This window comes from Crinia signifera, chromosome 3 (assembly GCF_055691185.1).
Source record: "Crinia signifera chromosome 3, ASM5569118v1, whole genome shotgun sequence".
NCBI lineage: Eukaryota > Metazoa > Chordata > Amphibia > Anura > Myobatrachidae > Crinia > Crinia signifera.
Genome location: NC_139219.1, coordinates 311996040 through 312022821, shown reverse-complemented (window position 1 = coordinate 312022821; position 26782 = coordinate 311996040). Strand labels below are relative to the sequence as shown.

The window sequence follows — 26782 nt, the reverse complement described above, 5'->3', positions numbered from 1 at the left end:
TCAGAGAACGGACAGTCATTTGACAGGTTTTTTTTTTTAAATCGAATACCCACCAACTGCCCGTCCCGGTATCCCGCTGATGATATGATCACTGCCCGGCCTGCTAGCGCAGCGCTCAGCTCCCGCCCCACCGCTCACCGCCAGCTGCAGCTCCCTGGTTTTACATGTGATAAATCGCAAATAATGTAAAATATGGCACATCAAGTGCCAAATCGTATGTGAGCCTCCCAGGGAGCTGCCGGGCGGCTCACAGGAGAAATGGGTCCGACTTGTCCTTAGGAGAAGTCGGCCTAATGTATGGTGGCCTTAAGTGTGCCGTGTCCCCACCCAGGGCTCTCTACCCTCGCCATGCTTCGGGCACGGTAACTCTCTGCACTCGGCACACTTATTACATTCTCCCACCATGCTGTAGTGGATGGTAGGATATGAAATACCGCCTGTCGACACATGTCAGCTCAAAAAAACAATAAAAAACTCACGTCAACCTTTTCCATGTCTACCTTTTCCAGACTTTCGATTTAAGCACTGTAGCTCTAATGCCGCCCATACACGCTGCGATACCCGGCGGTGCGATGTGTGCTTTGAGGTGCACCTCATGTGCTGCACATACTTTTTGTACTTTCTTTTCATCACATCGCATTGCATGCACAAGGCATGCAATGCGATGTGATGGATGCTATTTAAGCCCAGAACGCACGCCGGGATCGGAGCGTGTATGGGCAGCATAATGACTGCATACTGTACCAAGCCTTATACACGCTACATGAGAAGTTTACAATATCGCTCAGAACCCTCCCTTCCAAGCAATGGCTTTTAAAACATATTCTAGTGTACACTCAGTATAATCACTGATGTACGCTCCCGGGCATCGCTACCGACCTGCTCCATCTGCGGAACATGCAGGTTGACTTTGGCTATTTAGCCAACGACACGCATGTTCAGCTGACCCCAGTGCCGTCACTGAACGATCTAGTTTAGTGTGTACACTCAATTTGTCCACTGGCTGCCGATATTGTACACGATATCGTCCGCGGTGCAGGCTTTAGGGCTGGCGCATAAAAGACCGGCCGTCAATTGGCCGTCGGGTAGCAATAGGTGGCTATGTAAAAAGGTAGGCAGTACGAACAGGTTGATGACTGTGGTCTGCACACTACTTAAAATCTTTATCCATGTCACAAACCATCACATTTAGAACTGATGGGACATCAGGGTGCGTTTCTAATAATTTGGGTCATATATGGTAATACATACAAAAAAAACAAATACAAAACATTTTTACAACCGGTTTCATGTCGACCTTTTAACCCTGTCAACCCATTGACACTGTTGATCCACACCCCTGCACCTAAATTGTTCTTTGTGAGGTGGTTTGCAGGCTACTGAGAAACAACTAACACGGCTTTATGTCTGCAGAATCCCCAGAAGAAGGAGAAGACGGGGATGAAGAAGCGGAGGTAGAAGGAGAAGAAAATGATCGGCCGTATAACTTAAGGCAAAGGAAAACTGTGGAGAGGTATCAAGCGCCCCCTATTGGTAGGTAATGTAATTTCGTACCTAATGAAATGTAGGCGCACGGCCAAAATGACTTCTAGGCTGCATAAGTCATAGATACAGGACAAGCCGGGAAGGTTAGAACCATCAGCAAGGACTATAGATTGGAGAGCTTGACGTAAAATAGCGCCCTCTGGTGGCATAACGTTAAAATACATATATTCTTAAAATCTATCCGCCGTGTTTTCTTCTGTTCGCATGTTAGCAGTGTTGCTTACATATGTGGATGGTTCTGAGCTGCACTCACATATACATGGGTATCATACGCTTATATTTTGATTTGTGTTTTAGAGCCAGCACATCAGAAGAAGAGACAAAGCACTTTGTTTGATACACACCGATCTCCTGCAAGAAGAAGCCATATCCGGTATGTGCGCCCTTCCCACAAGATAACATTGCGCCTCTCAGTTCTTGTGATAGTGAGGCCATTTATAGAGGACAAAACCACGTGGCGCTTGTTGATGGACGGTCCGGCTTATATGGAACAGGTCGGCTGTCTGAATATTGTTTCCTGCAGAGTTGCGTTCAGTGTCGTAGTCTTCCTGTGTAAGGATATGGGGCATTGGTTCCTCCTGCATCGGGTTGACCATTGAAGGTTGATAGGACTTAAACCAGGCATGTCCAAACTATGGCCTTCCAGCTGTTGTGGAAGTCCCATCATGCCTTGCCACAGTTTTGCTATTAGGGAATGCTAAAAGTAAGGCAAGGCATGCTGGGATGTGTAGTTTCACAACAGCTGGAGGGCCATAGCTTGGACATGCTTGCCTTAGGCCAAAACCTGAAATAGGTCGACACAAGCATTAGGTCGGCTATGAGTTTTCAATATTTTTGTCAATGTCGACAGTCAACATGGACACGTCTAAGTGTACTGCTTCTGCTCGCCATGCTTCAGGCACGGTACCTTCCCTCGCTCAGCGCACCACCATACCATAGTGGGTTATACAGCATGAAATACCACCCGTCGGCACATGTCTGCTCAAACAAAAGTCAAAAACTCATGTCGACCTTCCCATTGTCTACCTAATGATTGTGTCGATCTTCCAACCCTGTCGACCTATTTCAGGTGTCGACTTCAGGCCTGTCTACCTTCTGTGGTTGACCCAATGCACATCAATTTAATGACCGTATCCCCTGCACAAGTCTGTACTTGGCTTCAAGACAACTGTGTGACTGCATCACCACTCAGCGGCTCTAGGTGGCGACATATCAGCCAAATGTCATCATGCCTACAAATTGCTCTGAGATCTTTGCGGTTATTTTACCTGTGTACTTGAGAACCCATCGCTAATGAAACGCTGTCTGATTTAGCTTGGTGGATGGCTGCCTGTAACTAGGGGACTGGGTGTCTGCTATAACACACTGCCTGCCTGCCACCATCAGTATTGTGACGTGTCCCTAGAGCTGGGTGTATGGCTGCCTGTAACACACTGCCTGCCTGCCACCATCAGTACTGTGACATGTCTGCTGGAGCTGGGTGTATGGCTGCCTGTAACTAGGGTACTGGGTGACTGCTGTAACACACTGCCTGCCTGCCACCATCAGTACTGTGACGTGTCCCCAGTGCTGGGCGTATGGCTGCCTGTAACACACTGCCGACCTGCCACCATCAGTACTGTGACATGTCTGCTGGAGCTGGGTGTATGGCTGCCTGTAACACACTGCCTGCCTGCCACCATCAGTACTGTGACGTGTCCCCAGTGCTGGGTGTATGGCTGCCTGTAACACACTGCCGACCTGCCACCATCAGTACTGTGACATGTCTGCTGGAGCTGGGTGTATGGCTGCCTGTAACTAGGGTACTGGGTGACTGCTGTAACACACTGACTGCCTGCCACCATCAGTACTGTGACGTGTCCCCAGAGCTAGGTGTATGGCTGCCTGTAACACACTGCCTGCCTGCCACCATCAGTACTGTGACATGTCTGCTGGAGCTGGGTGTATGGCTGCCTGTAACTAGGGTACTGGGTGACTGCTGTAACACACTGACTGCCTGCCACCATCAGTACTGTGACATGTCTGCTGGAGCTGGGTGTATGGCTGCCTGTAACTAGGGTACTGGGTGACTGCTGTAACACACTGACTGCCTGCCACCATCAGTACTGTGACGTGTCCCCAGAGCTAGGTGTATGGCTGCCTGTAACACACTGCCTGCCTGCCACCATCAGTACTGTGACATGTCTGCTGGAGCTGGGTGTATGGCTGCCTGTAACTAGGGTACTGGGTGACTGCTGTAACACACTGACTGCCTGCCACCATCAGTACTGTGACATGTCTGCTGGAGCTGGGTGTATGGCTGCCTGTAACACACTGCCTGCCTGCCACCATCAGTACTGTGACATGTCTGCTGGAGCTGGGTGTATGGCTGCCTGTAACTAGGGTACTGGGTGACTGCTGTAACACACTGACTGCCTGCCACCATCAGTACTGTGACGCGTCCCCAGAGCTAGGTGTATGGCTGCCTGTTACACACTGCCTGCCTGCCACCATCAGTACTGTGACATGTCTGCTGGAGCTGGGTGTATGGCTGCCTGTAACTAGGGTACTGGGTGACTGCTGTAACACACTGCCTGCCTGCCACCATCAGTACTGTGACATGTCTGCTGGAGCTGGGTGTATGGCTGCCTGTAACTAGGGTACTGGGTGACTGCTGTAACACACTGACTGCCTGCTACCATCAGTACTGTGACGTGTCCCCAGAGCTAGGTGTATGGCTGCCTGTAACACACTGCCTGCCTGCCACCATCAGTACTGTGACATGTCTGCTGGAGCTGGGTGTATGGCTGCCTGTAACACACTGCCGACCTGCCACCATCAGTACTGTGACATGTCTGCTGGAGCTGGGTGTATGGCTGCCTGTAACACACTGCCTGCCTGCCACCATCAGTACTGTGACGTGTCCCCAGTGCTGGGTGTATGGCTGCCTGTAACACACTGCCGACCTGCCACCATCAGTACTGTGACATGTCTGCTGGAGCTGGGTGTATGGCTGCCTGTAACTAGGGTACTGGGTGACTGCTGTAACACACTGACTGCCTGCCACCATCAGTACTGTGACGTGTCCCCAGAGCTAGGTGTATGGCTGCCTGTAACACACTGCCTGCCTGCCACCATCAGTACTGTGACATGTCTGCTGGAGCTGGGTGTATGGCTGCCTGTAACTAGGGTACTGGGTGACTGCTGTAACACACTGACTGCCTGCCACCATCAGTACTGTGACATGTCTGCTGGAGCTGGGTGTATGGCTGCCTGTAACTAGGGTACTGGGTGACTGCTGTAACACACTGACTGCCTGCCACCATCAGTACTGTGACGTGTCCCCAGAGCTAGGTGTATGGCTGCCTGTAACACACTACCTGCCTGCCACCATCAGTACTGTGACATGTCTGCTGTAGCTGGGTGTATGGCTGCCTGTAACTAGGGTACTGGGTGACTGCTGTAACACACTGACTGCCTGCCACCATCAGTACTGTGACATGTCTGCTGGAGCTGGGTGTATGGCTGCCTGTAACACACTGCCTGCCTGCCACCATCAGTACTGTGACATGTCTGCTGGAGCTGGGTGTATGGCTGCCTGTAACTAGGGTACTGGGTGACTGCTGTAACACACTGACTGCCTGCCACCATCAGTACTGTGACATGTCTGCTGGAGCTGGGTGTATGGCTGCCTGTAACACACTGCCTGCCTGCCACCATCAGTACTGTGACATGTCTGCTGGAGCTGGGTGTATGGCTGCCTGTAACTAGGGTACTGGGTGACTGCTGTAACACACTGACTGCCTGCCACCATCAGTACTGTGACGCGTCCCCAGAGCTAGGTGTATGGCTGCCTGTTACACACTGCCTGCCTGCCACCATCAGTACTGTGACATGTCTGCTGGAGCTGGGTGTATGGCTGCCTGTAACTAGGGTACTGGGTGACTGCTGTAACACACTGCCTGCCTGCCACCATCAGTACTGTGACATGTCTGCTGGAGCTGGGTGTATGGCTGCCTGTAACTAGGGTACTGGGTGACTGCTGTAACACACTGACTGCCTGCTACCATCAGTACTGTGACGTGTCCCCAGAGCTAGGTGTATGGCTGCCTGTAACACACTGCCTGCCTGCCACCATCAGTACTGTGACACGTCTGCTGGAGCTGGGTGTATGGCTGCCTGTAACTAGGGTACTGGGTGACTGCTGTAACACACTGACTGCCTGCCACCATCAGTACTGTGACGTGTCCCCAGAGCTAGGTGTATGGCTGCCTGTAACACACTGCCTGCCTGCCACCATCAGTACTGTGACACGTCTGCTGGAGCTGGGTGTATGGCTGCCTGTAACTAGGGTACTGGGTGACTGCTGTAACACACTGACTGCCTGCCACCATCAGTACTGTGACGTGTCCCCAGAGCTAGGTGTATGGCTGCCTGTAACACACTGCCTGCCTGCCACCATCAGTACTGTGACATGTCTGCTGGAGCTGGGTGTATGGCTGCCTGTAACTAGGGTACTGGGTGACTGCTGTAACACACTGCCTGCCTGCCACCATCAGTACTGTGACATGTCTGCGGGAGCTGGGTGTATGGCTGCCTGTAACTAGGGTACTGGGTGACTGCTGTAACACACTGACTGCCTGCCACCATCAGTACTGTGACGTGTCCCCAGAGCTAGGTGTATGGCTGCCTGTAACACACTGCCTGCCTGCCACCATCAGTAGTGTGACATGTCTGCTGGAGCTGGGTGTATGGCTGCCTGTAACTAGGGTACTGGGTGACTGCTGTGACACACTGACTGCCTGCCACCATCAGTAGTGTGACATGTCTGCTGGAGCTGGGTGTATGGCTGCCTGTAACTAGGGTACTGGGTGACTGCTGTAACACACTGCCTGCCTGCCACCATCAGTACTGTGACATGTCTGCTGGAGCTGGGTGTATGGCTGCCTGTAACTAGGGTACTGGGTGACTGCTGTAACACACTGACTGCCTGCCACCATCAGTACTGTGATGTGTCCCCAGAGCTAGGTGTATGGCTGCCTGTAACACACTGCCTGCCTGCCACCATCAGTACTGTGACATGTCTGCTGGAGCTGGGTGTATGGCTGCCTGTAACTAGGGTACTGGGTGACTGCTGTAACACGCTGCCTGCCTGCCACCATCAGTACTGTGACGTGTCCCCAGAGCTAGGTGTATGGCTGCCTGTAACACACTGCCGACCTGCCACCATCAGTACTGTGACATGTCTGCTGGAGCTGGGTGTATGGCTGCCTGTAACTAGGGTACTGGGTGACTGCTGTAACACTGCCTGCCTGCCACCATCAGTACTGTGACATGTCTGCTGGAGCTGGGTGTATGGCTGCCTGTAACTAGGGTACTGGGTGACTGCTGTAACACACTGACTGCCTGCCACCATCAGTACTGTGACATGTCTGCTGGAGCTGGGTGTATGGCTGCCTGTAACTAGGGTACTGGGTGACTGCTGTAACACACTGACTGCCTGCTACCATCAGTACTGTGACGTGTCCCCAGAGCTAGGTGTATGGCTGCCTGTAACACACTGCCTGCCTGCCACCATCAGTACTGTGACATGTCTGCTGGAGCTGGGTGTATGGCTGCCTGTAACTAGGGTACTGGGTGACTGCTGTAACACACTGCCTGCCTGCCACCATCAGTACTGTGACGTGTCCCCAGAGCTAGGTGTATGGCTGCCTGTAACACACTGCCTGCCTGCCACCATCAGTACTGTGACATGTCTGCTGGAGCTGGGTGTATGGCTGCCTGTAACTAGGGTACTGGGTGACTGCTGTAACACACTGACTGCCTGCCACCATCAGTACTGTGACGTGTCCCCAGAGCTAGGTGTATGGCTGCCTGTAACACACTGCCTGCCTGCCACCATCAGTAGTGTGACATGTCTGCTGGAGCTGGGTGTATGGCTGCCTGTAACTAGGGTACTGGGTGACTGCTGTAACACACTGCCTGCCTGCCTGCCACCATCAGTACTGTGACATGTCTGCTGGAGCTGGGTGTATGGCTCCCTGTAACTAGGGTACTGGGTGACTGCTGTAACACACTGCCTGCCTGCCACCATCAGTACTGTGACGTGTCCCCAGAGCTAGGTGTATGGCTGCCTGTAACACACTGCCTGCCTGCCACCATCAGTACTGTGACATGTCTGCTGGAGCTGGGTGTATGGCTGCCTGTAACTAGGGTACTGGGTGACTGCTGTAACACACTGCCTGCCTGCCACCATCAGTACTGTGACGTGTCCCCAGAGCTGGATGTGTGGCTGCCTGTAACTAGGGGACTGGTTGTCTGCTGCAACACACTGCCTACCTGCCACCATCAGTACTGTGACATGTCCCCTGAGCTGGATGTATGGCTGCCTGTAACACACTGACTGTCTGCCACCATCGGTACTGTGATGTGTACCCAGAGCTGGGTGTATGGCTGCCTGTAACTAGGGGACTTGGTGTCTGCTGCAACACACTGACTGCCTGCCACCATCAGTACTGTGACATGTCTGCTGGAGCTGGGTGTATGGCTGCCTGTAACCAGGGTACTGGATGACGGACCTGCTGTACCTATGTTTCCTAAAGCATTATTGGACACTAAGATATGGATAAGATGTACAATACTGTAAGTGGCAGCACTCTCTTCTTCCCTATGTTGTAACACTTTGGCAATGTTGTATTGTGCAGACGGAAGAAGCACGCGATCCACAGCAGCGACACCACCTCCTCTTCAGATGAAGAACGATTTGAAAGAAGAAAGTCTAAGAGCATGGCTAAGGCGAGGAACAGGTACCGTGGTCCGTGACATGCTGCGGGGTAACTTGGGAAGACTATCCCGCAGGGCTTATACTTTATTTTATATAGAAAGGTCTCAAAAGGAAAAACAATATACACTGATAGACTTGCAGATAACATTTACTCTATTCCATCACAAGCACTATACCTCTTACAGTACCCCAACATTTCCTATCCCTCTGCAATGTAAAAGTTGATCATTTAAATATGCAGCGGTATTTAAAACCCAAACCATAATTTGTTGTTGCATTTGGGGACATATTAAACAGCAGGGGGTCCCTGCTAACATTCCCTGTCCCTGTATGGTAGATCCGTTCTCAGCCACCGTATTCTTGACAGTGTAGCATGAAACATATATGAAATCTTCTGTTATTAAACCAGCTCGATTTAACCATACCTCTGCTAGTCCTAGAGTGGTTTCTGAGCACCACACAAACCCTCCCAGTCCTCCGCTTGTGACACTGGCAGCATCCTAGTCTGGAATGCCGACACTGGCAGCATCCTAGTCTGGAATGCCGACACTGGCAGCATCCTAGTCTGGAATGCCGACACTGGCAGCATCCTAGTCTGGAATGCCGACACTGGCAGCATCCTAGTCTGGAATGCCGACACTGGCAGCATCCTAGTCTGGAATGCCGACACTGGCAGCATCCTAGTCTGGAATGCCGACACTGGCAGCATCCTAGTCTGGAATGCCGACACTGGCAGCATCCTAGTCTGGAATGCCGACACTGGCAGCATCCTAGTCTGGAATGCCGACACTGGCAGCATCCTAGTCTGGAATGCCGACACTGGCAGCATCCTAGTCTGGAATGCCGACACTGGCAGCATCCTAGTCTGGAATGCCGACACTGGCAGGGTGAGGACAGGGGTCTGTAATACTCAACATTCTTGCTTAGAATTCGTGGAAACAAACAGTGCCCAAATACTACTTTGAGCTGGACCAGAATAGAGGGTAAAGTGCCCCAAACTAATGTCTTTAATGAAAAGTCCTTAACCTAAAATTACGCTCTTGCGTGGGAATGAGGAGGAAGTCTCTGCTGGATTGTGGGAGAGAAGACGCATGATTGATACTGGAGAAGGAAGTTACTTGCAGATGGAATGGACTTGATTACGTTGAAGAGGGAGTCCTGAGGCGTCCACAGTTGAGTGACCTGAAAGACGTGATGAATGAATGGAAGAAAGTCTGTAAAGAGTTGACGGGACTGGAACCGGAGTCGGATTGGAGACTGCAAGTCGTGGACGGTGGCGGACAATTGGAGTATACTGGTGTGACACTCAGCGGGTGGACAAACACGACCAGAAATGCGGTTAGGGCTGGAGAGGCGGTGACAAATAGGGCAAGGTTCCAGGACCGGCAGTGACCACCAGAGAGGAAGCAGGAATGAGCCGAAGTAAGCCAGGCGTCTCCAGCTGTGGCTAGCTAGGAAAACTTTTTGCACTGACCCTGGTTTTGCTCTTGACAAACTCCCTAAATCCTTAGGGAGCAGCTGTCATTGGCTGACCAGCGCCGGGAGGCGGAACCTGGCCTAATGAGGATTTTGCCCTCATCCAAGAAGGCGGTGCCGACCTCGCGCCGGAGTCTCTATTGCCGCCGGGACCTGCGACTCACACAGAGCCCTCCAGCTGCCATCAGCCTGCCTCCCGGGCCCTGCTGCATAGCAGGAGAGCCGCGGGAGGGCACGAAGGGGGGACTAGTGGACCCGCTGTGCGCCGCCTCTGCTGCTCCTGACAGTACACCCACCCCCCCCCCCCCATTTTGGGGTGATCATCGGGCACCTTGGGGACGTGCAGATTCATAGTACAGAAGAAAGTGACACCACTGGGCGCGTGCAGCTTGCTGTACATTGTTGCCAGGCGCACTTACTCCCTGATTGGGAGAGTATTACTGCTGATCCAGACCGCCAGGGGGACAACATAAGGAAATTCTGTAGCAGCATTTTTCAACCAGAGCAGGAGTCTGCATTTTGGTGTCAGCCCTCGGTGTGACCCAGCTGCTGTTTTACATTGACTGCATTCTTGGCTTTCTTTTGTTTATAGGTGTCTGCCCATGAACCTCAGGGCTGAGGACCTAGCCAGTGGCATCCTTCGTGAACGGGTAAAAGTCGGAGCCAGTCTAGCTGATGTAGACCCCATGAACTTGGATCGATCGGTAAGTGCTGTACTCGCAATCCATCTATGAGGAAACCGAAAATTACTGCTAGAAATCTTGTAGCAAAATGGGTGAAATCTCTACACGTGCCACTACTTGCAGGTTTACATTTGGCCTTAATACACTAATAACTCCAGCCAGCATTATCTGCAGTGATACCAGACACTTCTAGATTCCCTTTATCCATGGGAATAGATTACTGAAATGCGTCTGTGCCATTCCTAGCTGAACCAGTGCCTGTACTCACGGTGTATCTGATCTTCAGCAATCCCCTCTGCTCAGCTGTACTCTCCTGTCTGTCCAGCCCTCCGCCTCCTCGCCCCTGGCAGAAGGGCTGTGTGTTTCTCCCTTGGAACTCTGCCATTTAGGAGATGTTCTGCCCCATCACCAGTGAGGGGAAGGCATATCAACTAGTCTTAGGAGATATGTAATAATGGGGCAGATGTATTACGCCTGGCATATAGATAAAGTGGAAGGTGAGAACGCACCAGCCAATTAACTCCCAACTGTAATTTTTGTAAACACAGCGGATTGGCTGGTGCGTTATTACCTTCCACTTTATCTAATCAGGCGGAACGGCCTTATCGCAACAATAATGCGCACTGCTACATCGGTATTATACACTGGATTTCAGATGCCAGAGCCCAGCCTTTGTGTAGGTTGTGACTTGACTGATGGAAAGGGCACTGATGTGACTCGTCAGTGCTGTAGAGCAAACAGACTAAGATCTGAATGACTGCTACGTCCTACTGCGCTGACTGCCGCTTTCCTCCTCTTCCAGGTGCGGTTCGATAGCGTCGGAGGTCTCAGTCAGCACATTTACGCTTTGAAAGAAATGGTCGTTTTCCCCCTCCTATACCCAGAGATCTTTGAGAAGTTTAAGATCCAGCCCCCCAGGTAAGCCGCCGTGTGTTTCCCTTATTATGTTATGTTGTAGTATTGTTACTGGTTTCCCACAGCATTGAGTTAGTGTCACACATGAATGTGTCACAGAATATCTACATTTTCTATATGACATTTTAGCCTGTTGTGGACCTAGCTTTAGAAATATATCTACCAAAGGTGACTTTTCATTGAGTTTTTTGTTTACCTAATGTCATGATTTAGGGACTAAAACACACTACCTACATGATTTTATATATTAATGTTTTTTCTACGATCCCCATGGCAGCCGTGACACTGGGTCATCATCCCTCTCCTCTAGTTTAGACCGGATGCTTTCCTAGGGACCGCCCACCTGGTGGTGTATAACCTCACTCCTCCCCTTGTTATTTTTCTTCCCTGCTAGGGCTTTACCTCTATCTCAGCATGGAGCTGGACCCCCCCCCTATACTTTGGGTGTGGCCGTGGCCATCTTGCTGCTTCCTCCAGGCATAGTCACGCAGATCATACAACGTGACCGGAGCTGAACATAGGATTTCTCTCTCTTGACTCTCCAGTTGGCTTAAAGTCTCTAATTCCACAACTGTCTGCTCTCTTCCTTATTTGTTTGGCAGTGTGCCAGCCGCCTCCATTGCTGTGGGTCACCTGGGTGGCCGGTGTATTGTTTCACTACCGTGCTGTGCTGTTACTGTTCCTTAAGGCTGTTCATGCTACCACACAAAGGCTCCTCGATAAGCTTGAAGATACTTCAATGGCCGTACTTTCCCTGTTATGTGAATGAGAAGTAAGGGTTGAAGTCACTGCCCTTCTCTATTCTGGATTTTTTTTTTTTTTATTCAATCATTTTTTTTTTTTATGCAATCAGTTTTATTAAGGAAAATCACAGTACATCTTAGTAATGCAACTGTGCCACATAAACATTAAAGACAATTACAAAAATAAATGCAGCATTAGTTTTGCAATAAACATTATAGACATAGTCAGCAAATAAGTATTGGCAGCGTAACTAGTCCTTAAAATAAGATGTTCAGATTTGAAAGAAAATAGGGGTATTAGAGAGAGAGTAGAGAAAAGAAGAGGGAAAGGGGGGGAGAAGGGAGGATGGGGGAGGTCAGGTGGGGGGGGAGGGGTTTCACCCAGGGGGACTTTACACCTCAGTGATCTGGCTTTGTGTGGTATGATGGGAATAGTCTGCAGATTCTTTATAGGTGAGCCAGCTCAACCAAGTAGTAGTAAATGTCTGTGGTGTACCTTTCAGAAAGGACGACATGTCCTCCATTGACATATATAAATCTATTCTACGAAACCAGTGCATAATGGGAGGGGCCCTGCTGGATCTCCAGTGGCAGGGAATGACCGCTCTAGCCGCATTCATCAGATGCCTAATTAGGGATTTTTTGTATCGGGAGATGGGCATATCCATAAGACTGAATAACCAGAATTCGGGGCTGAAAGGGAGGGAGTGATTAATGATCTTTTCTGAAACGGTATGGATCTGGTGCCAGTATTCTTGGATAACTGGGCAAGTCCACCAAATATGCAGGGGAGTGCCAGTGTGTTGGTCGCACCTCCAGCAGGACTCCGAGAGGGCATTATTCATTTTATGTAGTATGGAAGGGCATCTGTACCAGCGAGATAGTATCTTATACTGGGTTTCTAGTGTTTGGATAGAAGAGGAAGATGCAGAGACAAATTGAAATATTTTACTCCATTGGTCCTCCGACAGCTCTCGGCCCAGCTCCTTGTGCCATGCCCCTGTATATGCAGGCATTGGGTCTGGCAGGTTACTAAGACATATCTGATAAATTTTGGAGATCAAGTGTTTTGGGGTCTCCCTGGAGAGTATTAGTGATTCAAAGGGAGTTGGTTCCCAGCCTTGGTTTCGTTTAGGGAGGGAGGAGATATAATGTCTGATCTGGAGGTAGAACCAAAAGAGACCTGTCGGGAGACCAAAATCTCTATGCAAGTCCTCAAAGGAACGTAGGCCAGACCTATCTACCAATTGACCCAGGTGGGACACCTCCACTGAAAAGCGATTATAGAGGTTCCGTAATTTGAATCCCGGAGGGAATTCAGGATTATTAATTAACGGAGTGAGGAGCGTCACACCCGGGTCAAAATAGTGCAGATTCCTATACTTGCCCCAGCAGGAGAGTGTAGGGGTCAGGGTGGGGTGCTTTACCAGTGGGATCTTCCGGAGCCACGGGAGAACCTTTGGGGATACCCCCACTGAGTGACCCTCAATAGCCGGCCACTGTTTGGATGGTATAGGTCTGGACATTTCCACAATTCTGGTAACGTGAACCGAGTGGTAATAGCTGAGGAAGTGGGGGAGTTGTAGGCCACCTCTGTCACGACTTTGGACAAGAACTTTTTGAGATATCCTAGGCCTGCGGTTCGCCCAAATGAATTTACTTACGATAGTTTGTAGTTCCCTGAAGAAGGAGGGGGGTATTGTAATTGGGAGGGCTTGAAGCAGAAATAATATTTTTGGGAGGGTGTTCATTTTTATTGTGTTAATTCGGCCCAACCAGGATAGTTTAAGTGCTGACCATTTTAAAATTGAGGTTTTCAAGCTGGCGAGCAGGGGCACAAAGTTGAGCTGGTACAGGTTTGAATTGTCTTTGGACAACAAGACCCCTAGGTATTTGATGTGCGTTGGATGCCAGTGGAAGGGGAAGGCCCGTTTTAGACCTTCCACTGTGCCATGTGGGGCTGATATATTCAGGGCTACAGACTTGGCGAAATTGATTTTGAAATTAGATAGAAGTGCGAATTTCTCGAATTCCAACATCAGCGACGGCAGCGAAGTGGTTGGATTCGAGATGGATGCCAGTAGGTCATCCGCATATAGCGCCAGTTTATGCTCATGTCTGCCGACCCGAACACCTTTAATGTCTTCATTCATCCGTATCGCACGCGCCAGGGCCTCCATACATAATACGAAAATTAGGGGAGATAAGGGACAGCCCTGGCGGGTGCCATTCCGGATCCTGACTGGGTTCGATAGGGCTCCATTGACCCGGACTCGGGCCGTGGGGGTGCTATATAAGGCCATTATACGATGGAGACAGCTTGGGCCCAATCCCATGTGTTCCAGGAGGGTTTCCATGAAGGTCCAGTCTATCCTATCAAATGCCTTCTCAGCGTCAGTGGACAGGAGGACCACGTGGGCTTCCCCAAGCTTCGCAAAGTGTATTAAATCAATCACCTTGGTTGTGTTATCTTTTGCTTCCCTACCCGCAACAAAGCCCACCTGGTCCCCGTGTACCACCTCCGGGAGAAGGGGTCCAAGCCTTAAGGCAAGAAGTTTGGCAAATAATTTCAGGTCTGTGTTTAAAAGTGAGATGGGCCTGTAACTCGAGCACTGAGCGGGGTCCTTTCCCTCTTTTGGGATGATAGAGATATGGGCCTCTAGACTTTGCGGGGAGAAAATCTTCTCTCCAGAGATGGCATTACAAGCCTTTAGGAAGAGGGGCATCAGTGTCGAACTGAAAGATTTGTAGTAAATTACCGGGAACCCGTCTGGGCCTGGACTCTTTCCAGAGGGGGTGTTGGACAGGGCTTGTTCTAACTCTTCTATAGTAAATGGTCTCTCCAGTAAGGTCAGATCTGCATCAGAGAGTTTAGGAAATTGTACAGATGCTAAATATTTGTTGATCTTTTGTTTAAATAAGAGTTTGTCTGATGGAGAGGGGTCACTTTTTAAATTATACAGCCGAGTGTAATATTCCTCAAAAGCTTTTGCTATCTGGGAGAAGGTGTGGACCTTTTTCCCCTCCGTGTCTGCTACACTCTGTACGTAAGCCTGCGCTCTTTGGTCTCTTAGGGCCCTCGCTAGCATGGAGCTGGGTTTGTTCCCCCAGAGGTAGTATTTGTGCCTGCACTTGCGCAGCTCAAGTTTAGTTCTATCCCGTATTAATTGGTTGAGCATCGATCTGGCTTCAGTCAATTCTTTTAACGTGTCTGGAGAGAGTGTGGATTTATGGGAAGTCTCTAAGGATTTTATTTGTTCGATTAGTTTCACCTTCCTTGCCTCCCTCTCCTTCTTCATTAAGGACCCCAACTGTATACACTTTCCCCTAATTACACATTTATGTGCTTCCCATATCGTTATTGGGGATGTTAGGTCATTATCATTGTTGGTGATATACTCAGTAATTGACGTGGCTAGTTCCTTTTTGAATCTGACGTCGGATAGGAGGAGTTCATTAAACCGCCAGGTCCAAGGGCGGGGGGAAGGGGATGGGGTTTTCATTGTGATGTAGATAGGGGCGTGGTCTGACCAGGTGATCGGGCCAATTTCGCTACATGTAAAATGTTGGAGGAACTGATGATCTACCAAGAAATAATCTATGCGAGAATAAACTGAGTGAGGGGATGAGAAAAAAGTGTAGTCCCTAGTTGAGGGGTTGAGAATCCTCCATGCGTCTATCAGTTGATGATCGTGTAAAAGTTGCTTAATTTTTCGATGGTCCCGTACACGAAGGGAACTAGGGGTTGGGTTGCAATCCAGCAGAGGATCTAATGACCAATTGAAATCCCCACCTATCATGAGGCAGCCTTCTCTGAATGGCTCAATAAGACGCAGGATCCTACCAAAGAATTGTCTTTGTCTAGTATTGGGAAAGTACACATTCACAAATGTGTATTTTTGTGAGGATATTGAGCATTTCAATATTTGGCAACGTCCCTCTATTAAGGCGTGGTGTGTGATGTCAGTGGGCCGTATTCTGCGAGATAGTAACAGGGAGACCCCCAAGGACTTCCCCATGGAGTTACTGCTAGAGTATACTAAGGGGTAGTGGTGGCTAGTCAATCTAGGGGAGGAACCCAATTTAAAATGCGTTTCTTGTAGAAAAGCTACATCAATTTTTTTGGCTCTGAGTTCTCTAACTAAAGAAGACCTTTTCTCTGGCACATTAAGCCCTTTCACATTTAGGGAACAAAAGTTAAGTGACATTGTGTTGGGTTGCGGCATGTTAAGGTTATTTAGCGCACTGTTTTACATACCTTGTCCAGATCTTACCAAGATGTTTTGAGGTGGAGCGGTCCCTGGGTGTAGGGAGAGAAGGGGGGGAGGAAGAGAGGGGGGAGGAGGAGAGGGGAATGAAAAAAGAGACATTTGAAAAAGTTAGTAATTTACAAATTTTCAACAAGAAAAGTGTTAAACCACTGTTGGAACTGGTGATGCCGGCGTTGGGCATCATAGTCCAAGGAAAATGTGGCTCACCCGAACTGGGGTAAGTGCCCGCAGTCTCCACCAGGCGTGGGTAGAGCAAAAAAGGGGAAAAAAAAACAAAACAAAAAAAAACAAACAAAAACAAAACAAAACTATTATATAAAATACTTAACATTATATCACTTATTAGTACACAGAATATTCTAACTAAGGGCTATCCATTTCTAGCAAGTGTGGTTTCCCACTAGGGAAAGGAGATCCTTGGGGCAGGGTACACTTATTAATTTTCCCCCTTTCAGTTTACGAGACACTACTCATTAGAGCGTGGTGGATAAGGATGAGGGGAGCTGGTGGTGTTGGATAAGGCGGAGCCCGGTGATTCCTTAGTTAGTGGGGTCGGGGGAAAACCTAAACTTTTACTACGGGGAGATTCCGTATCAAATAGGGAAACCTCTCATATATCCTTGGGGGAGAAAAGAGGGCCTAGGTGTCTCGGTCTAAGGGGGTTTGAACTGTTTAAGAACTATCATACTACTAATGATTTACCTAAAGTTTCCCCTAATCACCTAGTACATCCTATGTATGTTTTGAAGGGACCAAGGTGTCCTAACATTAGCAGTAACAGAGGAGGTCCAAGACCCTTTCAATAGGTTGAACTTATAACTAGGAACGAAACAGTTAAATAAGAGAACTCGACTCTCTTTCGTTAGTTATGGCTCAGTGCGTTAGAGAGGGGCCATTTTCAAGGCACTGCGTCAGGCTGGGTCAGACCAATAGGTACAGCTGCACCGGCATTCTCGCCCACCTTGTGCCAGCGTGTGCGACCGGGCGGAGGGTGCGGGGGGTCCAGCCGTTTTGTTAGTTGTATCCATTCAGAGAGGTGTGGTCTGGAGATACCCAGAGCTCTACAGAATGAGTCCAAGTCCTCTGGAGTTTGTAAAGTCACCAGTTTACCTTCGTGAGATGCCTGAATACTCAGTGGGAAGCCCCAGCGAAATCTGACGTTCTTCTGCTTAAGTAGATCAGTAAGGGGTTTGAGAAGGCGTCGCTGTTGGAGGGTACTCCATGAGAGGTCCGGAAATATTTGGATTCTGTCACCGTTAAATTCAATGGATTCTAATTTTCGGGCCTTATTTAGGATGTCTTCTCGCTCTCTGTGGTAGTGTAGCCGACAGATGACATCTCTGGGTTTATCGGGTTGCAGCCCGCGGGGTCTCAGGGCTCGGTGAGCTCGGTCAAAAACGATGGGATTATCCGGTATGGCGCCAGTTATCTCATTGAAGATTTTCGTGAGCGCGTCTACGATGCCCGGGCCCTGAATATCCTCTGTAAGGCCTCTTATCCGTAAGTTGTTTCTCCTCCCTCTGTTATCGATATCATCTACACGCCGTTGGAGAGTTGCCAGTTCTTGGGCATGGGTGGCGGCGATTTCGTAGAGTTTGTCCTGATAGTTGGCGATGTCTTCGGTTTGATCTTCCAGGTCTGAGACTCGTTGCGTCGTCTGCCTCAGGTCAGTTTGGATTGTCGAGACTTCTATTTTAATTGATTCGCGTAGTGATTGTTCCAAGTCTAGAAAATCTTTCTTGGATGGGAGGTCCGCTTTGGTTGGTAGGGTGCGGAGGTATGTTAGGACTTCTGTCAGCGTGACCTCTGCGTTCTGTGAAGCGGAGGGATTCGTTAGGGAATCCATCTGAAGGGGGTCCTGTGGTGACTGCGAGCGGCCTGATGGCGCTTGGGTCTCGTCGATAGTGGTCCCAGGACCCTGCGTGAGATATCGGAAGATATTGGGTTGAGCTTGACTGTCGCTCTGGTTCTTAGACACCGGTGCCTGCGAGCTTCTCTTGGTTTTCCCCATAAGTGGACGTGATATTAGAAGAAGGTGGACGTGTGGATAGCCTTGTCAATGTACTGTACCATTGGAGGAGCTGTGATGTATGATTAGCCTGGTGGTAGACTAGCGACTGCACCACCCCATACTGTATGGGTGCTTAGGGGGTCATGGTCTGCGGGTCTCTGTTATTGTCAGATCATTATTGCTAAAATGGTTTGTCGGCAGTGGGTTGGAGGCTCCACTCAGGGGCACTCCTGTGAGGAGTGTCTGCGTGAGTAAGGGTCTATTGAGGGGTATCCTCCTTGTGGAGCAGAATTATCCAATACACAACAGGTCTGCAAGCAAGTTCTATATAAAGAGGTATGGGATGATTCAAAACAAGAGTATATCAGGGTGTTATATTCACTTTCCCCACTAGATGGCGATCCAGGATAACCAGAGTACTGGGGATGCCCGTGGAAGCAGAGCAAAATGTCTTTCCTTTACAATCCCCTGTTATATAGGGTCTTAATCTCAGGCGAGGTGACCGCTATGTCTTTGGGGTACCTCTCTTCAGCTGAGCCGGGGCCCCCTCCTCTGTAATGTCTCAGTTCGTTTGTTGTCTCCTACAGGCCTGGGGAGTAGGTCCCACTCAATTCTTATAGGGCAGTACAGGGCCCGCTGGTGAAGAGGCTTATAATGGCGGGCGTGCCTTTATGGCTGTGGGGTCCCAGCCTGTCTGTGGGGTCACTTGCAGCCCTCCATCCCCTATCTGGCTCCCTCCTCACCTGTCTGGTACTTCAGGCCAGGCTCCCGCCGCGTCTCACCTCCGCTCGCCGGGGCACGGTCCTTCAGGAGGCAGCGGCGGGTGGCGAGCTTTCAGGTATGCCTGCGGGGGTAATCTGTGGCAGGGCAGGAGGTGGCAAGCCTCTCTGTGTGCAGGGCGGCGCAGGGGATCCTCCGCGATGCGCGCTTCCGGCGGGGGGGGGGGGGTCAGTACTTTAGCCCCCGGCTTCAGCCCAGTCCCAGGCCGCAGCCTGTGGGAGCGTGCAGCGCTGCGTCCTGGCTGTGCAGCCGGCAGATCTCGCGACCGGAGCTATGAGGGGTGAGTCCTCCAGCTTGGTGTAGGGAAGGATCGGGGTGTACCGGCTTTTAAAAGGCTTTTTAGGGCTTTTGGGAGAGTCGGGCAACGGGAGCTGCACTAAGATGCGTGCACTCAGTAAGCCCGCTAGGCCACGCCCCCCCTATTCAATCATTTTTATTGAGATTTTTGCATAAAACAAAAAAAACCCCATACATATAGGAGGGCAGTTAGGGCAATAATGTAAAACTGCAAAACAGTCAGGAGGAAATACAACCTAAATATACGGCTGTATGTGGATGAGCAAGGTTATCACATGGATACAGAATATCTCCAGAAAACCAGGCAAAAGCATACCTACCCCAAAACCCCCCACCCTGTGTAACCTACCCCCAACTTATCCATACCTGGAGCCCTTAAACCATCTAACCCCCTACCCCACTAACTATACTATATCCTAAACTATACTAACCTATTTGGACCCTCCCTCCCCGAGAAAGAAGGTAATCAATAAGTGGTGCTTAGCTAGACTAATATAATACCCACCTAACCATCAGGATAGAAACATCTACATCATAACTAATCTATACCAATCTAGTTAACCCCCCACCCAATTGAAAGATAACAGCAATATGGATCAATTGGGGGCAGTGGACCTGCGGTATTGGGTAGGGCAAACCTGACCCTCATATAGCAAGCAGCAGAAAAGTATAATACTGCCCTGTTATACAGAAACACAGAATGTCTCTAGTGTTCATTCTAGCACCGGCCATATTTGAAAACCCATGCAGTTACTCTTCCCTGCCTGGGGGGGTCACTGTCTGCTCTGGTGTTTCTAGCACAGGTCTGGTTTGCATATCAGTGCTGATATACAGACCACACAGTGCTAGAAGCACTACAGCAGACAGTGACACCCCAGGCAGGGAAGAGGAACTGCATGGGTTTTCAAATATGGCCGGTGCTAGAATAAACACGATGTCTCAGTCTTGAGAGCGGGGGAGATCTTCGGGGGATCCATAGTAGCAGAGTAACATCCAATCCCCACCGCCTCAAGCAGTTTGGATCAGGTGAACGCGGTCAGGATGGGCTTACAGGATATCTGTAGTGGGGAACAGCGGAAGAAAGTGCCCCCCTCACATGTCCGCTGGAGCCACGCTCTCTGGATATTTATTTTAATCCTGCCTTTTCCACAGCTCCTGCTGCTACATGCACTCTGGCCTCGACTTTCTCAATGTCTCGGCCTAAACTGGGAACTTGTTGCTATTTTATGTCTGGTTGCTGTGAGGATGCTGCAGTTCTCTGTGGGACAGATGTATTAAGCCTTAACAAGAGATAAATGCAAGGATGATAAGGAGAGATAAACGTCCAGCCAATCAGCTCCTTACTGACTTTTTTTCAAACACAGCCTGTAACATGGCAGTTGGCAGGTGATTGGCTGGACGTTTATCTCTCCTTGGGGCAGATGTATCATAGCAGCGCTTATCGCGCCGCTATGATACTTCCTGCTTCCCCCCCCGCGCATCTGCATATGTAATTAGCGGCTCATTAGTATGCACGTGCATTAATTACATATGCGCAAAGTGAGAACTACTAGGTCTCATCAGGCACTGGGACTGCCTGTATCCTGCATGGACCCTGCAATGACCCCCGCTGCCTCCCCACTGCCCACAGGTAAGTACAAGGGGAGTGGAGGTTGGGGCACAGGTCAGGTACGGGGGTTAGCCACTATTTACACTGGGGGGGGGTTAGGCACTCTTTACACTGGGGGAAGGGGGGGTTAGGCACTCTACATTATACACGGTTCACTGCAATGGGAATGGTACTTAAATGGTATTTAAAATGGTAATCTGCTGCAGTGGGAATGCTAATACCGTTTTAAATACCATTTAAGATTACCAGTACTTTAAACTGGTCTGCAGTGGGAAAGCAGCATTATTCTGGATATTGAATCGTAATGCAGATATTATGTATGGATTTTGTGCGGATTTGGTATATATATTCCTTACTAGGCCTGTTTTTATTAGTTCCAGTTTTTTCATGGTTGTACAAGTTACTGATCTCTGCTGATACCCTAAAACTAACTGTAGACTCAAAATCAGGGCGGTCACCTTGGCACGAAGCTATGGATGAGACTAAAGGTGCAATTATTGTATACAAGATGGACTAGATCGCATCGCATACAGTTTGCAAAGCAATGAGATTCCATCTAGTACAAGTAGTGTGCAGCACATACCTTTTGAGCTGTGCGAAGAGATGAGCGCGCATCTTATCGCACCCCACAATTGTACCGTGTATGGGCACCTTTACCAAATCTTGGAGACGACTCAAGTGGAGAGATGTAAAGTGCCAACCAGTTTGCTCCAATATATAACTTTTCAAATACAGCTTGTGTAAAAAAAAAAAAAAAAAAATTCCTTTTTTTTTTTTTGACCAATGGAATGTCTGTGGTTTGGGGCAATAAAAAAAGCCGTTCCTACAGGTGGAATAGAAACCAGTTACTGCTTAACTGCTGGCAGCTTTGTGACCTCTCTAAACAAAAGCTGCAGCTGTCCGGCTGGTTTCTGCAGCTCTGATTGGATGGCGGTCTTTTGAAAACATAAGACCATGTATGAAGTTCCGCATTCATTCCTGCATCTACAGGGTGGCGGGCCTGGGGTATAACGCTGTCTGTGTCTGCATTGGCCTGCAGCGTTGCACACCTGAGCTTCTATTACTTGGACATGGGGAAACGTGATGAATACATTTGTAGGGAGTTCTTCCTTAAGAGAAATGACCATTCAAAAACCAGAATCTATGTATTGGTATATTCATTGGGAGCCCGCCTCAGTGATGAGCTAGCTTTTACAGAGGCGCATCAAACACTTAGGGGTAAAGTTACATAAGTATGATTTTATAGAAGTGATAGATGTTGCCCAAAAGTAACCGGACGGATTCTACTTGTCATTTATGTAGCACCTTCTAGAGCAGTGGTAGCCAACTCCAGTCCTCGATAGCTACCAACAGTTCACGTTTTCCAGACAACCTAGCTGCTGCACAGGTGCACTCATTACTCGCTGGCACGTTTTTAAAAGACCCACAGGTGGAGCTTATTACTTCACTTGTGATTCTGTGAGGAGACATGGAAAACGTTAACTGTTGGTAGCTTTTTGAGGACTGGAGTTGGTGACCCCTGATCTAGAGTATAGTAAATTCCATCTGATTGGCAGCTGGTGGCATCTCTCACGTCTAAAAAAACAAAACAAAAAAACCCCTCACATTTCTAGTAAAGTCACCCCTTTGGTTTGATAAAGGGAGAGGTCTGCATTGGTTACTTTTGTATTACCTAATAATGGAGAGGATGTTTGTTACCCTGGCCACAGTTGATATAAAATGTCTTGGTGGGCAAGTGACTCCTAGGAGTATGACTTGTCTGTTTTTGCTGTTTTATTTTTATTTTTTTATGGTATTCCTTTTACCACCCTGCATCTTTCAAAACCCGTGTAGTTCCTTTTTCCTGCCTGGGGGGGTGCTCTCTGCTGAGGTGCTTCTCGCACAAGTCTGGTCTGCCTATCGGTGCTGAAATACAGACCACGCTGCGCTAGAAGCATGACAGCAGAGAACGGCCCTGCTGTGATGTTGGGTTGATTGTCCATGTGGGGGAACAGATGGCTTATTCTGGTATTTTAACGAAAGCCCACCTGAATGATTGATTGAATCTTGCATAAGAGCACGTGTTACAGTTAGTGTTCCCGCCTCACAGCACTGAGGTCTTGTGTTCAATTCCCACCATAACCCTAACTATGTGGAGTTTGTATTTTCTCCCCGTGCTTGTGTAGGTAATGGAGTATTTTTATTGACCTTTCAGAAAAGGTCAAACTTGACTTCAATAAATTGATTAGGAATTAGATATATTCTGATAAGCACCCTGACACTGAAGTATAAGACGGGGTGAGATGCATTGTCGTAATAAAAAAAATCCAGCCAATCAGCTCGTTACTGTCATGTTACAAGCTGTGTTTGATAAATAACTAGATCTGGTTGGCTGGTACTTTTATATTTCATTCCTGCGTACAGTGAAGGAGACGCGCAGTCTGCAATGTGAGGCGTAGGTGGCGCTGTTGCCCTGCGGTAGAGCAGCGGTTCCATGTATGGAGACTGTTATAAATACAGGCTTATTGCGGTGACAGTTCTAATAGGAGGTTTAGTCAGATATGTGTAACGTTCCCATTGGGAAGGGGGTTAAATCTCCTGGCAGCAGCTGCTGTGGTTAGATGTGATCAGCAGGCAGAGCGGACATATGACAACGCAGCCAATTCTACATGCTGAACGGATTAAATGCTTGAATAACACATGGCTAATTATAAAGCCCTTCTCTCAGGAAAGCTGCGTTCTAAAACTGCCTCCTAATATAGTACAACACTTGTAGTTCAGAATAACCATCAGCCTCAAACCTAGATATGAAGCACAACGGAACACGGGGAATATTCAATTAGCTGCGAGGTTCCGCTGCGTGGCTCTATGGGTTGCCGGCAGGAGAAACCGCACTTACTGTTCCTGCCACCTCTATGGGATGCATGCAAGCAGTCGGTTCTCACACTGTAATATCCCGCACGAGGAGGTGGTTATGCTATAATAACCTATGGTCCGGCCAGGGCCCTATGTCGCTCACTGCTGATTGTCAGTTACATTATGGAAGTACAGAGTATAATAAGATGCATTATCTCCTTCTGCCATCCTTAGCGGTGCCCTGATTGATCAGAGACCTCTTGCATTCAGTCATTGACCATTGTCCAGTGGGCATCCCGGTTCTATAGATCACTGCTTAACACTAGAGCCCTAATTCTGAGTCACTCCTAATACAGCAGCAATTCCGGCACCCTTGGTGCATACTAGCCAATGAAAAATGGCGTACACACAGCTAACTGATGTGTCCTACATTATTTCTGCAGTCGCGCCAAACAGTCGCCATGCTAGGTCCGATCAGACTGCTTGGTGTCTTTGTCGCATCCTTTTACCTGAAAATGCATCTTGTTCGCAATGTGTTGTGACTAGGACGCACCAGAAGACTGCACCAATTGATTTAATATGCAGCACTTGTATACCTGCGTGCGACTGAGTCTCTGAACTTTTATAGAAAGTGTTGCGTTTTCCCCCCCACATATACAGACCTGGTCGCACACAGTCTCCTTGTGTGTCCCAGTCACATGACTGCATCTCTGTTTACACACCCCTTCGTCGCCCAAAAAACAAGCCATTCAATGCACCGTTCACTATAAATGGCATCTGGGATGCAAGGTGTACAGTTCATATATAGGCCTATTGCTTCTGTGTACAGACGCGATGTACCGCGCAGTCCGAATTCCGTGTATATGTACGAATATCTGCACCGCGTTCTCCGCAACTCACCTTCTGGCTGTCTGGTCATTCTAGATATCTGGAATAGATTTGGATTGACCAGTTTAATAATTAGAGAAGTCTTGTTGGCGTTACTGGCTAGTGCAGCCAGTATCCCTTTTTATGTGGTTATTGCATATGCAGCCATCTTTTTTTACCTACTTAAGTCACCGCCTTGTAGGTTTGCGTGTGCCGCCCCCTGTTTCAGGTATTGCTGCATTGCTTCATATAACATTGTATTACCGCTGTACCTGTATTCCTGCGGCGGCTGCAGGCTCAGCAATCCACCATGCCCTAAATCTTATTACGGACTTCCTCTGATTTCATTAGACGCTTATTATGTGTTCATTATCAGACATAACCTTATTGTAAATATGCTAAAGTTTCTGTAGAAATTGGTAATCTATAATATGATTTCTTGTTAATGGCCGTGTTTGGTATTCTGCTTATGCGTAACACAGCACACCTCCATCACCCAATGACCCGTGTTAGAGAGGTGCTGCACTGCGGAGCACGGTTCTATCCCCGGCTCTGTCATTAGATGTGCTGCCCACTGAGCCGGCGACTAAGCCTGTTTACTGTGTTCTGTGCGCCGCTCCGGGTTCCTTGGCGGAACAAGAGCCCGTGATGTGATTTGTTTTTCCTCCTCTTTACTTTACGGACCAGTGATGCGTTTCTCAGCTCTCATCTCCGACAGCTATTTAAAAATATCAAAAGCAGAATTGTAGGGTTGTGCAGTTTGTGAGTGTTTGTGGTTTTTGTTTGCCAGAAATTTTTACATTAACAGGTTATTTGTTTTAAGTTAAAGCCTTTCCATATGAATGGATTTTTTTTAATCTGGCAGCAATTTGCGAATATTAAATGAATCCTAGTCACCTGGTATTATTGGACTTGTCCTGGCTTTCCATTAGCACTCCATTTCCTTCCCCTCAGATACCACCGTATCAACTCTCTCATATGGTAATAATGTTGGTGGTAGTAGTAGAAAAACACATCATACACACCAGAATAATAAATTCCATGAATTGTTCCTCTCACTGGACAAAGTACCAGGAGGGGCAGCCATCTTGGGCACGCTACAAGGGTCGCCCCTACAGATTCATCCTTCCTCATCTAGATGTCGAACATACTGAGTGCAACAGTCAGCTGGCCGAGCATCTTCTGTCCCAGGACACCCCCCCCCCCCACCCCACATAAATACATCTTTGCTTTGCTATACGAGTGAGATGCACAAGCATCTTATGCTGATTAAAATGATATCACTACAGTACATTCTGTTTACGACTCCGGCTGTATCTAGGTATGAAATGATTGTTAGTGATTTCTAGTGCTCTGAAGATGCGCCCACTTTTCCAAGATGTAAAGTGACACCCTTGCCCTTCTCTCTCTCTAGGGGATGTCTGTTTTATGGCCCTCCTGGGACAGGGAAGACCTTGGTCGCAAGAGCCCTAGCCAATGAGTGCAGTCAGGGCAATAGAAAGGTTTCTTTCTTCATGCGCAAAGGTGCCGACTGCCTCAGTAAGTGGGTCGGAGAGTCCGAGCGTCAGCTGCGACTTCTGTTCGATCAAGTAAGTTATTCCTACGGTTTTTTTCTTGTGCCAGTGTTAGACCTCATCATTCATTGTACAGCTATCCCAGAAATGCTTAACATATGTTACTAATGTATGTCACCACCAACCCAGGAAATGTTTGCCATTGCCACTAGGTAAGAATGCTGGGAGGGCCAATCGTAAGCTGAACTCAGACCGCAGCTTCTGATTGGTTTTCCCTGTCACAATGCTCCTTTCACAGCTGTGGGGATGAGGAGGTTGGGGATTGCGATTGGTCCCCGTACTGAATCTGTGCCCTCCCACTCACACACCCAGTGGCGGCTCCAGAGGTGGGGCGACAGCACAGTGCAAAATTTAAATAAGGGAGCCACACCAACTGCCATTCCATATGGTTTCAATGGCAGTTGATGTGGATC

The 26782-nt window shown here is 48.8% G+C and overlaps 1 protein-coding gene across 4 annotated transcripts in view; it reads left to right on the top strand.

Moving 5' to 3' along the window:
- The window catches only part of ATAD2B (ATPase family AAA domain containing 2B), a 97195-nt gene that overhangs the window by 18889 nt on the left and 51524 nt on the right, over window positions 1-26782 (top strand). For all 4 annotated transcript variants that reach the window (XM_083178623.1, XM_083178622.1, XM_083178621.1 and 1 more), the window contains exons 7-12: window positions 1414-1533; window positions 1843-1918; window positions 8229-8330; window positions 10377-10488; window positions 11270-11385; window positions 26210-26384. In XM_083178623.1, the coding sequence (XP_083034749.1) occupies window positions 1414-1533; window positions 1843-1918; window positions 8229-8330; window positions 10377-10488; window positions 11270-11385; window positions 26210-26384 (701 nt within the window). The remainder of the gene's footprint in view (window positions 1-1413; window positions 1534-1842; window positions 1919-8228; window positions 8331-10376; window positions 10489-11269; window positions 11386-26209; window positions 26385-26782) is intronic.